Consider the following 18,653-nt stretch of genomic DNA (forward strand, 5'->3'; position numbering starts at 1 on the left):
CAGAGCCCGCACCCCCAGCCGGAGCCCTCACCCCCCCCTGCATCCCTACCCCCCAATTTTGTGAGCTTTCATGGCACGCCATACAATTTCCATACCCCAATGTGGCCCTCAGGCCAAAAAGTTTGCCCACCCCTGATGCAGACTGCCTATGCATACTTAATTCTGCCCCCTTATGCATGAGCATTAGATAAGTAAATTTAGGAGCCTAAATCTCACTGAAAGTCAGTGGGATTCAGGTTCTGAAGTCAGATAATTTGGAAATTTTAATCACAATTCAGTTACATGATCACATACTAATTTTGCCATAGGACCCTGCCTCATTCAGTGGAGAGGATGGGCAGTGCTTAGGGAATGAGGCAGACGTTCAATATTTTTATCTTCATTCAGCTAGTGACCCCTGCCTTAGTTACTGAGTACTGTGCAATGAATGCAGAATTATTCATGTCCTCATAGTGTTTTCCAGGGCAATCCTCACTATAATATCCCCATGCCTCAAAATTGATGAATTTATCTTTTACTGAAAGATGAGAGATTTATTATTCTAATTTTACAGATGGGGAAACTGAAACAAAAAGACTTGCCTGAGGCCACACAGTAAAAAAGTGACAAAGCTGGATTAGAATTCAGGAATACCTGACTCCCAACCCAGTGTTCATTCCTCCAGACCACTGCTAGAGATGCTGAGAGCAGCTACAGTTCCCATGAGACAGGGGTTCTGTGAGGAAAAAATAGTATCTGATTGTATAAATAAAGGCTGTATCATAATATTTACACACAAGAGGGCTGAATTAAGATTTCACAGGCAATTGTAGAGCTGGCATTTCCTAACTTTTGAGTGCTTGACCTTCCAACCTTAACATTATTTTAACATTTTCTTAATGTAATGTCCTAGATTTTTTTTTTTATTTTAATGGAAAAAGGTACAAACAAATTCTATCATGGGTAACTGTAACTCTCCCCTCACCCCCAATCAGGTTTGGCTGAAATTCCTTCCATACGTATGATTTCCATTTCTATAATCATGCATCATCAATGCAGTTTGAGCCCTGACTCTTCAGCAGTGCAGTAGTGCTTGAGCTAACTACATTGGTTATCAGCATGATAAGACTGATACTCAGGGGCAGGGAGCGAGTGAGTGTGTGGACTACTCGGGTTATTTTGCTGGGTCTGGGAGGCTGTCTGTTTCCAGGGTTGCCGCTGCATTGTGGGCTGCTGCTGCTGCTTTGGTGGTGATGTGGATGCAGCCTTTTAGAATGTTTATGTTCAGTTATTATTTTGGCAGGCTGCCAAAATTTACCTGAGGAACACAAGTAAGAGATGGGAAATAACAATTTACGAATTTTATAACTCAGCAAAACCTAGAGAGAATGTCATGGGACAAAGAAAAGGCATGTCTATGGTCTTATGGATTTCTCTTTGATGACTTGAAAAGCCCTGCTGCAAATATTAGAAATGCTGGAGCACCTAAAAAAAGTTGCAAGAATCTGTAATCGGGAGTGTTAAGCAATTGAAATATAGGGGTAAATACTAGCTCCCCTATAATAAAATGGATTTGGTGCTTTCCTAAAGGTTAAGAAGTGTATCTCTTTGCATTCCTCCTCCCTGTTGCTTTTCAATCGGTGTGTTTCAACAGCAGTATTAAGTTTGGAAAGTGGTCTAATGATTGGTCATTGGAAGGTAACTGCACATTCAAAAAAACAACAATAACAAGGAGTCCTTGTGGCACCTTAGAGACTGACCTTACACTTGGTAAGGCAACTCCCATCTTTTCATGTATTTATACCTGCTCCTGTATTTTCCACTCCATACATCTGATGAAGTGGGTTCTAGCCCATGAAAGCTTATGCCCAAATAAATGTGCTTATGGCAGGAGGAGCCTGAAGTCTTTGTGGACTGAGGTTCTCCTGCCATCCCAGCTTTGTGGCCTTTTTTACTCCATCCCCACTTACTCAGGGAAGGGAAGAGGTTTCACAACTGAGCTGAGTCTGTGGGGTAGCTCAGGGAGGCCCTATCCCAAATTACTGTTTGGTTTGTGGTTAAATCTCTGTAACCTGGACTGGAACCAGTCAAATGCCTGGCATGTGAGAGCAGAGGGCAGGCAGTGTAGTGCTCCTCCCCAAGGAATAATTAATAAAACTGCGGTCTGCCATGTAAAGCCATCCCGGGAGCGTCAATAAGAGTGTCTGTGTGGGAAGGGAGAGTAAATGTGACACTGTGAGAGGGAGAGAATGGGTGAGTTATCTAGGTAGGTCTAGTTGTTGGTGACAGGTTCACATATGTCCCAGCAACAACAGCCTATTTCATAGGATGCCACCCTCAGACATCACAGAAACACAAAGAAAAGAAAAAGTAACAGTTCTCCCTAAACCTTATGCAAACACATTCAAATGCATTTTAAAGCATTAAATAGGCCATACAAGAAGACTACAAATAAGAAAAGCTTCAGTAGACACCTAGATAATCATAGTGTCCCATAAGATATTTTAATTATTTTTTAAAGAATCACAATTTCAATTTAAAGACATCGGAGATAATAAATTCTTTATTTTACCACATTCTCCCCATAAAAAATGTAAATGCCTTTTCATATTTCTGCATTTGCAAATCCATGATTTCCACTGAAATGTACCTCCAGCCTTAGACATAATCCACCATTTACTCTTACTTATATTTCATTTATTTAATCTTCAGATTCTGCCTTTGAATACACAAGTTTCCCGTTGACTTCAATGGGAACTGCACAAGCATACCCCCAAGGTAGAATTTGGCTTACCATGTGTAAATGCTGTGGGTTCTAACGTTCATGAGTAATAAAATGATAAACAGTGGCCTTTTGTAAAGTTGCCCTAATTTAACACCCTAAGTATGAGTACATTCAAACTGTAGCTTTATCTTGTGGTACAAAGTTTTACACTTACATTATTTAAATATCTCTCAAACAAACTCAGTTAATGCTGCTGTTCACTATCCATTGCTATTTTTCAGAGTGCACAGTATAGATGTGTAATAAAATTAATTGCACTAAGCCTTCATATATTCCAAAATCATTATCTTCAGCAACCATTTTTCATGATATATGATAATGAAGTAATAAAACGCAAAAACCCTTTATCTAAAACACTTGGAATGTGGTTTTATGTAGCATCTGGGTTCTTCCATGCAATTTTTGATCTGTTTAGAGAAGCTGATTAAATTTAAACACGAAGGAAACAGCAAACTCCTTCTCAAGTGAAATGGCTTAACAACGCTTCAAGTACAATATATGCCAAGTAATAGCAGATACTTTTATAATGAATTACAACCCCAAAGACAAGGTTCTTACAATTCTTATCTATTTTCTTGTAGATCAGCTATAAGTCTAGATCTCTTTTCCACATTGAAGGTTTATCTACCTAAAGAGTATATAATTACAGTAGCAAATATCAAAGAGAAAATTACACTCTCTACGTACGTTACAAAAACAATGTCTGTCAGTGATCATGAAATTAATCAGCACATTCAGCATGCCAAGTAACAGTATTTCCCCTCCAAGTTATCTAGTAGGTCATAACTCTTATACTACTATTATTACCTGTACAGATTTGTGCTCGTACTGGTGTTGACCAGTTTCCCATTTCTCAAATTGTTTCTTCACACTTGCTAAGCCACCAGGTACTGTACAGGTCTCTGATTCCTCTATAGCCTAGTGTAATAGATAAAATAGGTGTTATTTACCTGATACAGTAAGAACAGATGTTCATGGAAATATTTTTTTTCATTAGGGAATAGAAATAATTTGTGTATTTACCACTTAAATAACCATTGATTTCCAAAATTTGTGTAGCCACTTAGTGATAACTTCCACCAGCATATTCTACAAGCTCTGCTACCTCATTGTATGGTAGATTCTATATTTAACTAGTTCATACAAAATTTTGAATTTTTTTCTTGCTTCTCTGTAAGATACATTTTGATATCTGATATCTCACTATTGTTAGAACATATTGCAACTGTAGCTAGCACACAGAACCCATGAATATTAGTATATGTCATCATCATAATAATTAATAATAATAATTATATATATATAATAAACCATATATGACCAATTACCATATATATATAAATATATATATAGTATATTTCATATATATATAATAGTATATTTCATAATAAAACAAACCCAAAATAAGGCTGTCAAAAATACTAAACATATAAACATTTAAGACTAGTTGTTAAAACATCACTGAGTCCCTGTGGAATTACTATCTCATTGATTTATAGAGAATAAAAACACACAAATAATAGACAATCTATGGAATTCCCTTATCCAGAGCTTCTTCAACACCATTAACTGGTGGTGTAGAAGAGGTGCTGAGAGACAAGCAATAGATCCTGTTATATCTATAAATCCTCTCTTCCAAAACTAATATCCAAGGTACCAAAGGCCCCTGCATAATGCTAAGGATTAGTCATGTGTATCCAGCAATGTATAATACTGTTTGTATTTGCAAGGACTACTCCGGCATCAACACAGACAGGCTCAAACCTGCAGGAGGTGATAAACTTGGAGAACGGAGCAGTTATAAATTGAGATGCTGATAGAACTAGAGGGCTACTTATTAAAAAACAAACACTTTGGCTTGCCCTGGAACAGTGCAGACAATGGGTTACACCTCCTCACTCACTCTGACCGATAAGATGATGACCAATTACCATCCAGGTTTTTCCAGCTGTCCGGGGGAATGTAAGCCAAGGGTTCCAAATACGGGTCAAGCCTAACCAAAACAAAACAAAAAACGCTCCGCCTCTGCAGAATGGACCGAATGTTTATGATATTTATATTGTAAAAACTCCTTAATTTTTCTTACAGGTAGATAAAAAAGAGCAAATTCACATGGTAAGGTGAAACAGTACTTGCCAAATAATTTAATTAATACCTTTTACATGTAAAATTACCTTTTTAATCTTATGGATTCATAAATTATGTTATATTAAATATGATTTTCATATTATTTAATGTACAAATACAAAATAAGCCTTGAAAAATTGTTGGCGCCCGCCACACTCTTCTGAAAACATGAATGTGCTACTGGCCACAAAAAGGTTGGGGACCACTGACTGTGATCCTCTAGTCCAGGGGTCGGCAACCTTTCAGAAGTAGTGTGCCGAATCTTCATTTATTTGCTCTAATTTGAGGCTTCGCGTGCCGGTAATACATTTTAACACTTTTTAGAAGGTCTCTCTATAAGTCTATAATATATAACCAAACTACTGTTATATGTAAAGGGTGGCCTGCTGGGACTCCAGGCCCGAAAGCAGGATGAGCAAGGGCTGGAAACCAAGATTGGCAGCTGAGGTGAGTGGAGTAGGTGGCTGGTAGGCCTGAGCAGGGCTGGAGGCCTGGACCCTGTCTGCAAGAGAGCCTCCAACCGGAAGCAAGGTGAGTGGAGCTGCGCGGTAGAGACCCCTGCTGGCGAGGGGCCAGCAGCCAGAACCCCAGATCAGCGACTGGCTCGGCCTGCCGCCACTCTGGGGTTTCTGCCCCCAGCTCCTGCCAGCTGAGGTCTCAGGAAGGAACCTGGGGTTCCTTCACCCAGGCCAGCAGCAGGTGCTGAGTGGGACCCGCGGGGACCCGGCTGGCAGGAGCCGGCAGTGGGAACTCCAGAGCGGGACGGGCTGAGCGGCTCAGCCCGACCTCAGCAGGAGCCGCCGGTGAAAACCCCAGAGCCGCGGCGGGCTGAGCGGCTCAGCCCGACCCCCGCTCTGGGGTTTTGGCTGCAGGCTGCTACCAGCGGGGTCTCAGCCCGCTGTTCCTCCCCACCCAAGCCAGCAGCGGGGGCTGAGTTGGACCCGCGGGGACCCCGGCTGGCAGGAGCCGGCAGCGGGAACTCCAGAGTGGGGCGGGCTGAGCAGCTCAGCCCGCCGCGGCTCTGGGATTTTCACCGGCGGCTCCTGCCAGCGGGGGTCTGAGCCCGCTGCCAGCCTGGGGTTCCTTCCCCCCAGGCCAGCAGCAGGTGCTGAGTTGGACCCGCGGCAGGGTCCGCAGGATCCGGCAGCTGGCAGCGGGAACTCCAGAGTGGGGCGGGCTGAGCAGCTCAGCCCGCCGCGGCTCTGGGATTTTCACCGGTGGCTCCTGCCAGCCGGGGTCTCAGCCCGCTGCCAGCCTGGGGTTCCTTCCCCGCCAGACCAGCAGCGGGTGCTGAATTGGACCCGCGGGGACCCCGGCTGGCAGGAGCCGGAAGCGGGAATTCCGGAGCGGGGCGGGCTGAGCGGCTCAGCCCGACCCCCGCTCTGGGGTTTCGGCTGCAGGCTCCTGCCAGCTGGGATCTCAGCCCGCTGCTAGCCTGGGGGAAGGAACCCCAGGACAGTAGCCGGTGCTGAGTTGGACCTGTGGCGCGACCCCAGCTGGCAGAAGCTGGCAGCGGGAACTCCAGAGTGGGGCGGGCTGAGCAGCTCAGCCCGCCGCGGCTCTGGGATTTTCACCGGCGGCTCCTGCCAGCGGGGGTCTGAGCCCGCTGCCAGCCTGGGGTTCCTTCCCCCCAGGCCAGCAGCAGGTGCTGAGTTGGACCCGCGGCAGGGTCCGCAGGATCCGGCAGCTGGCAGCGGGAACTCCAGAGTGGCGGCGGGGCTGAGTGGCTCAGCCCACGCTGCGTGCCAGGAAAAATCAGCTTGCGTGCCAACTTTGGCACGCGTGCCGTAGGTTGCCGACCCCTGCTCTAGTCTGACCTCCTGTATAACATAGGCCATAGGAATTCCCCAAAATAATTCCTAGAGCAGATCTTTTAGAAAAAACATCCAAGCTTGATTTAAAAATTGTCAGTGATGGAGAACCCACCATAATCCTTCATAAATTATTCCAATGATTAATTTTCCCACCATTATAAGTGTATGCCTTATTTTGTAGCAATGGGATTCACTCATCCAAAGTTCTCCCTCAATTTCACAAGGTGCTGAGATAATTGTGTGACATTGTATATACAGATTAGTGCTGCGATATGACAGGTCAGCAGAACATAGGACAAATTTATGTCTAGACTAGTTTGTGACACCCCTGTAATTTGGTTTACATGACTGCCAATTAACTTGAGTTAACTCACACCTTTTTCAATACTCATCTAGACACTCCACAAGCATTTGTTCTAGGACTCCATGAGCCTTGTATAAACCACAAATATTTGTGTCCTATCAACTCTTTTAATGTTAGCATACTCTTCTGGATCTGGTTGTTACATCAGTGAGACCTCTGTAAAGTGTTTAGGTGAACTTCTCAGGAAGCCTGGCAAGATAAAAATGGTAAAAAGTAGTTTGCCATTTTCTCTGGTTTTTACTAGGAGAAAATCATTTAGGAAACTTAAAAAAAATACTCAGAGCTGTTAATTCCTTCCAGATATTTTTAAGGATCATGTAAATAGAGTGCAATATTTAGCATCTCAAGTCCAAAGTATCACAATTCACTTCTATTAAGTAGTTTTTTGATCATCTTTCTGTCTGTGCCCTTCTGCAAGGTTTCTGAGGTATTAATGATAAAGGAACAGGCCACTGAACCAAACATCGTATACCTGAGCTCCCACCAGCCTCACGTTTCAATTCTCTGTTGTTTCTCTTTCTGCTGTCCAGCATTTTACTACATTTTATAAATATATATAAATTGAAGTGTGTGTATGCACTAGTTCTCCTGTTCAAGGACAGGCTAGGTATACTTGGTCCTGCCTCAGCGCAAGGGGCTGGACTAGATGACGTCTCAAAGTCTCTCCCAGTCCTACTTTTTATGATTCTGTAGCATTGTCCAGTTTAACACTGCAGTAATTTCAAATTCCATAGTTTGAGCAGCCAGAGTTAAGCATTATTTTGAATACAATTTTATTACTTGCTGACTATAAAAATTGATAATAGTACAGAAACCTGTATTCTTCTATAATCATAATTGGTTTAGCAGAGTGGCTATGTTGCTAATCTCTCCTTTCTATGTTGATTTAAATATTCCTAATAGATTTAGTGCACACAAGAGCAAAAAGAAAAACTGTACAACCAGTGAATTAAAATGAGCCTTCCAAAACATCAGTGGTATGCAAACTCTTATTCATAAGAGACTGAAATGAATTGGTAACTTTGCTGTGTAGGTGTTCGTAATTCAGGTTTTTAATTTTGTTCTACATAAAGATAATGTGGGCAAAATAGTGCGACTGCTTTTGTGAATAAGCGAGCAGGATATGGCCCTGTGAAAACAGAAATAGCAAATTATGAAGACAATTATGAAGATAATTGTGATGTTAAATAGAAGGCAATATCTTACATTAGCACAGGAGCTGCTGCGCTCTACTTTGGACACAGCTGCTTGATACATAGCCATTCTTTCCTTCAATGAGACAGAATCTTGGAAATCCAATGGCACACTATCACTCCAGTTCGTGTTTTCTTCTGAAAATCCACTTACAGGCTTGTGACAGCCAGCAATAGCTAAAAGCAAACATAATATTTCATATTAGGAGGTTTATTTTTATTATTAAATACCTGCTTTTTAAGGCTGAAAGAAAAGAAAAACTGTCTTCAAAAACAGATTGCAAGAGTTAACAATGTTATCCAATATCTATGGCAATATTACATCAATTCTAACTTATGAAGTACGAACTGCAGATAGTAAATTACGACTCTGAATCAGGTCCAAATGCCCAAGCCTTCTCCCAGTGAAGTCAACAGGCATTTCAATGGAAACAATGATGTTTCTTATTGAAATAAATATCACTTTTTTAAAAACTCTACTAAAATAAAGACTTTTCAACAAAAAACATTTTTCTTGATAACCTAGCAAAAATATGTGGTCACCAGAAAACTTGAATATATATCCTTTTACACTATAAGCAAAACCACTATAACGCAATACGTAAGTTATAATGGGGCAAATTCTATTTTAATCAATTGGGTTGCAAGGGAGTAACTCAGAGCAGAATTTGTCTCCAGTTTATTCATTTACTATTAATTGTTTTGTCTGCACTAGAGAAACCTCACTGATGATTAACTACTTTGACCTCACTCATAATGAATACAAACGCAAGTGAGTGTACAGCAGCTGAGCATTGCAGAGGTTTTCACTTAGACTATTACTTTACTCTGAAAAACTGCGTATCAAATGCAACACCTAAATTGCTGTGACTTCCTCAGTTTACATTGCACCCACAAAGTTGACACATTTCCATTAAAAATGTGAATTGTCTCATCATAGCCTATTTATTAGCTCTTTCAAGATCTTCACTTGATATTTCATCCATATTATCTAAATCTCTACATTAGGTGAAGAAGATGTATTCCCTTCAGTAGAAGACAGCTTATTTTGAAATTTTCACCTTAATAATTTTGCAGCTGACCAAAAAAGATACTTTGATATCTTCATATATTAGAACACCCTACAGTAACTGGTTCTTCAAGATGATGTCATCAGTGGCCTCATCTTTGCTGGTTAAAAAAGGTGCATTCTTTACCTTAGGGGTAACTAATGTGTCTGAGCTATCCCGAGGTAAAAACACAGTAAAGACAAGGCACTTTCATTTTATCATGAGGTAAACTAGGCAAAGTCAGCACTGTATGTACACCTCACCTAGTTTCCCTTGCAGTAAAACTAAAGTGCCTTTGTCTTCACTGCACTTTTACCTTGGGGTAGCTCACGCTTGTTAGTTACCCTAAGATAAAGAGTGCTCCTTTTTTAGTAGTGAAGACAAGGCCAGTGTGGATTACACTGTAGATAAGTGAGCAGTGAGTCATTTGTGTGATAGAACGACATTGATCAAAACTAAAAGCTAAAAACAATAAGGGCCTGTGCCTGTTGGAAGTTTCTACTTTCTGTCTATTCAGTATAAAGAAGAACAGGAGTACTTGTGGCACCTTAGAGACTAACAAATTTATTAGAGCATAAGCTTTCGTGGACTACAGCCCACTTCTTCGGATGCATATCCGAAGAAGTGGGCTGTAGTCCACGAAAGCTTATGCTCTAATAAATTTGTTAGTCTCTAAGGTGCCACAAGTACTCCTGTTCTTCTTTTTGCGGATACAGACTAACACGGCTGTTACTCTGAAACTTGTCTATTCAGTATGCGTCTCTTAGTATTTAAAATGGTTGGATATAGACAAAGGTTTTACAGCTTTTCTTCAACTTTATCAGGAATTTGTGCCTGCAGTATCTTACTGACTCTCATTTCTTCCTGTAGTATATCACCAGGGAAGATCTCATGTTCAAAGCAAAATTCCAGGATGTAGAGAATACTGCTTGATAGCACATAGTGCTGCTTTGCTATTGCTTCTGTGAACATACTGCAACCTGACTGCATAAAATAAGCCGAATGGTTCATGTTTCATTTCTCTGGCACTTGTAAAGTAGTCATATTTTTCTTAGTGTAAAATCATTGCAATCCTACGCTAGAAACTGTCATGTCATATTGGCAGGTGAAATGTAGAGAACAATTAATTTAATTCAAGAGCAAGTACCAGTACATCTATCTCTTTTATTATTTCTAATTCCACATTTCCATTACACAAAAACTGCTTTTTGAGAGTCTGTACAAATTAATAGTAAGAGACTCATTTTAATAATAAATAGGCTTCTTAACATGCTAGCTGCAAATGGCAGTGCCTTTGTGCAAGCCAGCACATCAAAATCCAAAATTGTAACTAGTTTAAAAACTATAGTTAAATTAGTCCATGCAGATTTCTGCTCATGTTCTGAAATTTCAAAACCCCATGAGGGTCAAATTTGGTATCAGATACATTACCATAAATTAGTGGGAATTGCATGTGTGAATATTAGGGCAGAATTTGCCCTTGAATTTTTTAAGATAATTTTTAAGCAAAAATATTGAAGAAGAGTAGCCTCTAAGCTTGTGAAATATCCAACCTAAATTTAGGTGAAATAAATGGTTAAAGGAGCTTAGTGAGTCAAGTCAATTTTTTCCAAAAAAATAAATCTACTTAATTTTTCTTTTTGTTTTTAAATATAAAAACACCATTTGAAAACTAGACATAGTATCTAGATTTGGTTATGACACAATACCTTAATGAAGGTAGAATGTTCCTGTAAATGGCAAATAAAACTGAAAGTTGCTGTGGAACAAAGTTTTGCTTTTACAATGCAGCTCAGGTACTGAATGTCAAGTCAGAGACAGATAATATGATTAATTGAAGTGAGATTTGCACTCATAATGAAATTTAGGAAATCTAGCCACAGCAGCAGCAAAAGAGCTGCAGAAATGGGCTTACAGGAGAGAGAGAGAGAGAGAGAGAGAGAGAGAGAGAGAGAGAGAGAGAGCACGCATATGGCTTTGTTTACTTTTATCTGGATGAAGGTGCAGTTCAAGGAAAATCTGGGAAGGAGAAGACCTTTGTATATGAACATGGAGCATGTAGGATACTTTCTAAAGCGAGACAAGAGGATAAAGGACTTGTAGGAAGCTTTGCTTTGCCACTTAATACTCTCATTTCACTTTCTGCAATTATTTTCATTTAATAAAATCATTTGATGTGCTGTTTATGGGATTTTTTTACTGTCTGAATATAATAATGGTTTTGTTTTTTCTAAATGATATTGGAACACTAAAACCCAAGTGCCAATCACGGAGATAATCCACAAATTAGTGCTATATAGTCATGGTGATTTCCCTATTTGTCATCCCATTTACCTAGTAGTAGGGCAGAACCCTAAACAAACAAGCCCTGTGACATATATAGTTGCTTTGGAGATGCTCACTGTAAAGGAAAATATTTCACATTTTCATATTCTGCAAAAGATGAAAATAACGTTAGGGCATATGATTCTAAAGAAAGAACCTAGTCCTTGAAATGCAATTAATCTGCAGTTTTGAGCCGGACAAGAAGTCTCCCTTGTAACAAAGGATTTGTCCTTGGTTTTTCCAAAGGTGTATGAATGCAATCTATTCCCTTAATTGCTGAAGGAGAAGCAATTTTATGTTATATAGAGAAGAAATGTGTATATGTAAATAGCTTATTCTGTATGGCACACAATAGGAAACATGTCCTCCTTCTGAGTGAACTCTTGGAGAAACACACCAGCCTGGGGAGACTTTTCTATACCTATCAGAGCAAGAGTCTGTGTAAATGGCCCATAAGGACATTTCCTATTCAATTACATTTTCTGGGATTTCCTTTTATTAATTGAAAGTTACCGACACACTTCTTCAGTTATTAAGGAGAGAGGGATTCCTTTCTGCTAGTCTTTTTAGTATTTATCAGAATATAGTAGAAGAAACACACCTGACATACACATTTACACAAAGGGCCTTCCTTCTAAAATTAAAGCATTGTTTCAGTCCACAAAAGCAAGAACATCTGCTGGACATGGTTATTTTATTATGATTATTTAAGCCCTATGTTATCTCACTGGCAGCTAGGCATGGTCACAATTATATTTTTTAAATGCATACAAATACAGAAAGCCATTCTCAAAGGTAACCTAAAAACTACTGCTCCTACTGTGGCAAGGAATGCACCTGAAACTGGAATGTGTAATCCAGGGCCATGAAAGTTAAACCAAAAACTTAAACAAAATAAATATACCTTATATTGTGCCCTGAAGACCAGAAAAGCCAGGGCCTGATGGGACCTCTTTAGGGGTAGAGTCTTAAAAAGACCCTTCACTTAGAAAGTTTTGACACTATTCCTACAACATTCACTCCTAGGAACTGACAAGACAGATAATGTTAAAGACCATGGGCTGAATCCTGAAATCCTTACTCTGTTCTGACTCAGGCAAAATTCCCATTGAAGTCAGTGGAAGTTTTACCTCAATAATAACTTAAGAATCGGGCCATATGTTCTTAAGCAAAACCAATTATTCTGTATAGTGCTAGTGTTTGAATTTGTACTCCTGCAAATAAAGCAGACATGAATACACAACAGGCAAGAAAAAGTAATACTTACCACATATATAGCACTTTACAATTTCAAAGCGCTGTACAAACATTAATCTAATATATGACAAAAGTAGTATATTGTCATGTGTTAACCATAACAATATGGTTGTAGTATGAGTTAATTGCTCACCTAATGCTGACTGTCTCCGTTTCTGCATGGGTTGTCCGCTATCACTCAAGTGAAAGCATCTGTCTTTTTCAAAATACAGGACCTAGTAATCTTCCTCATTTGTTCTACTTCTACATGTTTTACATCTTCCTTCCAGATTGTCCATCTAACCTTCACTGAATACCTGAGTTACATGAACACCAATTTTATGTCAGAAATTTAAAAATGGGACGTTGAGCAATTTGTGTAATTTTCATGAAGTCTGGCCTTGCATTGGTTATCATTCTGTGTGGATACCGCTCTGAATGTGGTAGCTCATGTTAACTACCTCCCACCTATGCTCAGGGATTCATAAGTCGTCCATAGGGATATGCTGGGGGTGGGATTTAGCCCCAAAAATATTTCACTTGAGTTGGCATATGAAGCAAATGCATGTTCCTTGCTCCATTGCCTGCATATATGTAACTCAGTAACAGAGAGCATGGAAGCAGGAGTTTGGAGCATCTCGGAAAAAGCAGCATAAGTGTATTAGCACCAAAAATACTTTTGTTGATGTTTTTCCTGTTCCCATCAGTTCATTAAAGGAATTGCATATACCTGACAAGATGCCTTAAAAATGCATCTTCATGATAGTTTTCCTTCTTGTAGATAAAGATGAAGAAAATATGATGTGAGCACCTATATTTAACAGTTCAGATCTAATACAATCTCAGTGCCTGGACATTTCACTTGTTCTGCTAGGGTTTTTCTGCACTGCACTGGAAAATTTGATTGAATAATGTTGAGTCCCTGTAAATAGGGCACTCCATTCCTTCAGGAAAGGGGGAATTGTAAGGGTCCAAGAATATAAATATAAATATATATATTTAGTAAAAGTCACTGGAATGTAGCTATTAATCCCGATACTTGTACTGCACATAATATCAGAGCATCCCTGAATCCCTCCACATCTCCTTTTCCCTGGATAATGTACGAGAGGGTATATGTACATCAAACCTGCCTTACTTTAAGAAATGCATTGTCTGAGGTTACAGAAACAGGTTTCAGGTGAGATAAATTTGGGTCCAAAGTGATGCTCAGTGGCCAGAGACAAGAAGTTGTGTTTTTAAAATTCCCTTGTATTTCTTTTGAACTTCTCAAAGATGGCGAGGTGATTGACTTGACCAAATGTCTTTCCCTTTTACGGGTCTCTGCAGAATTTACTTAGAAAACTTTAGTAGAGTACAAGAAAAGTTTGTCCCTGAGAGAAAAGTAAACATACACATAAATTACCTCAGAAAAGATTACAGTGGCATAAAAGCCTTTAGAACAGATTCCCATAACAATATGCGGTCTGAAATGGTACAAAGCTTCCTTTTCATTGATTTGAACTGTAATGGACTTGTTTAGGGTTTCGGTTACTATATCTCAAGGATGTGAAAAGGTGGTACTGTAAATGTTTAGCGTCTTCATCATCAATGTATAACCAATATGCTTATAATCTTCACCAAAAGAAACTGAGTATGTTGAGTGCGATGCTGGTAAGTCAAGCAGGTGCTAAAAATTATTTTAGTACTTCTCCTCCTTATCACCACTAGTTTGACCAAAATACCTCTTCCTCTGAAACATACTGCACCCTTACATAGCTAAGAGAAGTGATAATCATAACAATAAATTGAAATTAGGATCAGAATACACAGATTATTCTCTCCTGTAATAAACAGCCAACTTTATCTAGGGTTGATCTAGTTTTTTTTAAAGCTGGCGTTATAATTTCCTCCTTTTCTTTCACTCTCATAAATTAACCCTGCAAGAGTAACATAATCAGACAGAGGAACTACAGGGCAAGGATTTATATTGGTTGAAGCACTCACATTACAAATAGAGAGGGGACAGATTGAAGTATTCAACCCAGGATTAATCCAGTCCAAAAGGTATCAGAACCTAATACCATAAAATGCAATACAAGGTGGGAGAGAGAGAAAAGAAGGGGCAGTGTGCATTCTGCTAGCTATTAAAGCTTACTAGTCCAGTCATATACTCTTACACTGCTCACATCCTGTCTTACTCATTGTGAGCATGCTTTGCCGCTCAACTTTGCTGTATCAGAACATTTTCTCAGCTATTTCGCCTTCTAAGGGCTTAAGGGAGAAGACAACCTTGCATAAATCTCTGGAAGTACAAATAACAATACATAAGAACTTTCCATGTACTTTGGGATGGCTGAAATTAGGTGATATATTGTTCCATCAATTTTTAAGCAAAGCTGCCTATTCATTTCTATTTATCTCAGAACTGTCGGAATGAATGACACAGTCCATGAAATGACTGTAGCTTAGGGTACTTATATGGCTCCCTTTACCATATTATATGAGCAGCTGACGATTTCTTAATGTATTTATCCTCATAACATCCTCATAACACAGGTAGGGAAGTACTATTATCCCCATTTCTACAGCTGAGGAATTGAGGCACAGAGATGGGGTGTGATTACAGGTGATGCAGATATACCCAGGCTAGCTTTAATCTAGCAAGCTAACTACCGGAGCAATGAAGCTGTGGTATCACAAGCTGTACAAGTCAGCCCCAAACCAGGGGTAATTACACAGGTTGTTAGTCCATGTTGAAGCTCATGCTACCATGGCTTCACTGCTCTAGTATCTGAGCTAGCTAGATTAAAGCTAGCTTGGGTATTTCTATGTGAGCTGTAATCACACCAAGTAAATGCATATTGACATACCTTGAGTGACTTGCCTACAGTCACACAGCAGCTTGTGGCAAATCAGTGAACTCAACCCATGTCTCCCAAGTCCCAGGCAAATGCCCTAATCACTGGATCAACCTTCCACCATCTCCGTACATGGATGTACACTCATAATCACATTTTCCATCTCCTCCTGTGATGTGCAAATAGAGGAGAGACTTCTACATTCAGATTTTCAAATCTTATCATGCAACTTTGGTAAAATGAGTTCCAGTTAGTGGGGCAGAGTTGAAAAGAGGTACCTAGACTCTGACCTCATAAGGGTGCCCTGACTGCCTCCTGGGAGAACAGCAAAAACACATGTGCTGTAGATAGAGCAGTATTATCAGACACTGAAAGACCAAGAAACCTGCAGCCAGGTCATCCTTACATTCCAGCCCAACATGTTTACAGTGTACAAACAGCACATATGTGGGGGTGCAAATGTGATGACCTTTGAACATTTATTCTGACTACTGTTGGAATTAGAGCATATTACTGTGCCCATTTACATATCAATGCATACATGACACTTGTTTCTGTGTTTGTATTTAGCATATTTAAAAATAGGGGAAACCAAGTTTCAAAGACGTGACTCAAGTAATTATAACAGCAGTAGTCAGAAAGATTGGGAATAAAACTCCCATGACAGAATAAAAATAGAAGACAAGCTTTGAACCTGTGAGCCTCCCACAATGCAATCAAGTGCATTGCCAAAAGCCTCAGAAAGACACCACATGAGCAGGTGAAAATTAAAACTGCAAAACTGTTTGCATGAAAAGCAAAACAAGCACATTTTGGGCTTTTGGCCAGTTCTGCTTTCTGCCAGAAATGGTTCCATTACTGCAGAGCACTGAAAAGCAGTATTTGTGGATGAAAACCAAAATTTTCCCAACTGTAAATAGTGTTTTCTGCCTGGAGACAAACCATACAACACTTGAGCCTTGTAGGCCTCAAAATAAAGTAAAATCCTTGCCAGTGGAGCTTCGTGGAACATCTCCTCTGATTCTACTTTGCGGTTCACAGCTTCCTAGTGGGACTGTCGATTATCCACTGGACTCCAGAAGTGGAATTGGCTCATATTATGCTACTACATCTTCAGCCACCAGCCTCAGCCTCTTTATTTAATAAGTTAAATCCTCACAACTCTTCTGAGGTAAGAGAGTGCTCTTCTCTGTTATACAGATGGTGAAGAGATGGCAGAGGTGATGAGTGATTGTTCAAAGCCTTCTCTGAGCACTGAAGCTGACTCTAAGTTGAGGCCACTAGACATATTTGTGAGCTGGTGGCTTGTTCAACAATGTGTTCTCAGCCAGTGAGCTTAACAGCAGTGATTACTACAGCCATCAGCTACTATTGCTAAGCACTTAGTAAATTTGTAATTCTGATGACAGTTATAATGCACTACAATTGTGTCTCAGGCAACCCAGTGGCTGGAAGCAATGTTGCCAACTCTCATGATATTTGGTGTTTTCCTGATAGCTCCTGTTCCTTCTTCTTATTCTCCTCCTTGTGTTCCTTCTACCACAATCATAGGTTTTTCCAGTGTTGGGCACATGATATGGCCCAGTCTGTAGCCCTGGCAAGATCTTCCTCGGTTCATGGCTCCTCTACGAGCCAGCAGACCGACAGATTTTCCATGTTGTGTTTCACCATAATCACATGTATCTGGGTTGTTGCAATAGCCCCACTTCTGCATATTGACTTTTGATCTGCCAACTCTTGTTCAGAGGGGATTTAAACTTCTCCAGCTGGACCAATCCTGTTCTGCGCCTGTGGGAAGGCATTCCGCAATGTCAGTGTGCATTTTGATGTCCTCGTCAAGTACTTTGAGCCATGTGCATCACATTTACAGTCATGTAGCCATTGACGACACAGTTGCCAACTTTCACGTGGTAAATAAGTACCCCGACTTTCACAATAAGCCAAAAATCAAGCTAATCTAATTTCAAAACAAGCCAATCCCTAAGAACCCAACACTCTATGTGACTAGATCCCCCCTGGCATGCAGTCTGGGACTCTGGTGGGCCCCCTGTGCATCCCTGACTCTCTCACCCCTTTGCTCCTGCTTGCCGGGAGCCGATCAAAAAAAGAAGCAACAAGCTACAAGCCAAAAAACTAGCCAACAAGCTACTCACAAGCCAATTAAGCCAAAAACAAGCCCAATTTCTGCATTTTTTCCGCGGGTTTGGCATGTCTGATTGGTGATTTTTTAAGCGGTTCTGTTAGGAAGGTTTTCTGCAATTCAGGTGGCCAACTTCCACTGTGTGGCCATGTAGCAGATGTGTGGTATCTTCACCCTGTCATAATTAAGACTACGATTTAGTTACAGGTATTTTTAATATAAGTCATGGACAGGTCACGGGCCATGAATTTTTGTTTATTGCCCGTGACCTGTACATGACTTATATTAAAAATACCTGTAATTAAATGTTGGGGAGGGGGGAGAAGCCCACCTGGGTTGTTGCTGGGGGGTCATTTGGGGCACTGCTGCTGTGGGGGGGCGCCCGTGGCCAGCGGCACCAGCTGCCCCAGGGCTGCCGGAGCAGGGGCTGCTCCAGCCAGCCGGTGGCTGCTGCACAGGAGAAGTGGTTGGTGTGGCTTTCCCCCAAGCTGCTCCAGCAGTGGTTGGTGTAGCTGTCCCGTGGGCCACCTGAGAAGCTGGCCCCGGAGCCTGCTGCTTGGGTGGCTCTGGGATCAACCACACTGGCCCCTGCAGAAGTCACGGAGGTTGCAGAAAGTCCTGGAATCTGTGACTTCTGTGACCTTCGTGACAGATATGAAGCCCTAGTCATAATTATTCCACTTTGCTTGAGACCACTCTCCTGATATCCAGTGGAGCCATTCCAGCAAGCACATAAAGGCTGTTCATGTTTGTTGGTTTTAGACATCCTGCAATCAGTGGCAGCTGTTACTCAGCACAGGG

The 18,653-nt window shown here is 40.7% G+C and overlaps 1 protein-coding gene across 3 annotated transcripts in view; it reads right to left on the minus strand.

The window, feature by feature from the left end:
- The window catches only part of XIRP2 (xin actin binding repeat containing 2), a 147,010-nt gene that overhangs the window by 30,798 nt on the left and 97,559 nt on the right, over positions 1 to 18,653 (minus strand). For all 3 annotated transcript variants that reach the window (XM_054043677.1, XM_054043679.1, XM_054043678.1), the window contains 2 exons: positions 8,276 to 8,439; positions 3,572 to 3,682 (listed from right to left, as the gene is read on the minus strand). In XM_054043677.1, coding sequence (XP_053899652.1) covers positions 3,572 to 3,682; positions 8,276 to 8,439 — 275 coding nt within the window. The remainder of the gene's footprint in view (positions 1 to 3,571; positions 3,683 to 8,275; positions 8,440 to 18,653) is intronic.

The sequence above is a fragment of the Malaclemys terrapin genome, chromosome 11 (genome assembly GCF_027887155.1).
Source record: "Malaclemys terrapin pileata isolate rMalTer1 chromosome 11, rMalTer1.hap1, whole genome shotgun sequence".
Taxonomy (NCBI): Eukaryota; Metazoa; Chordata; order Testudines; family Emydidae; genus Malaclemys; species Malaclemys terrapin.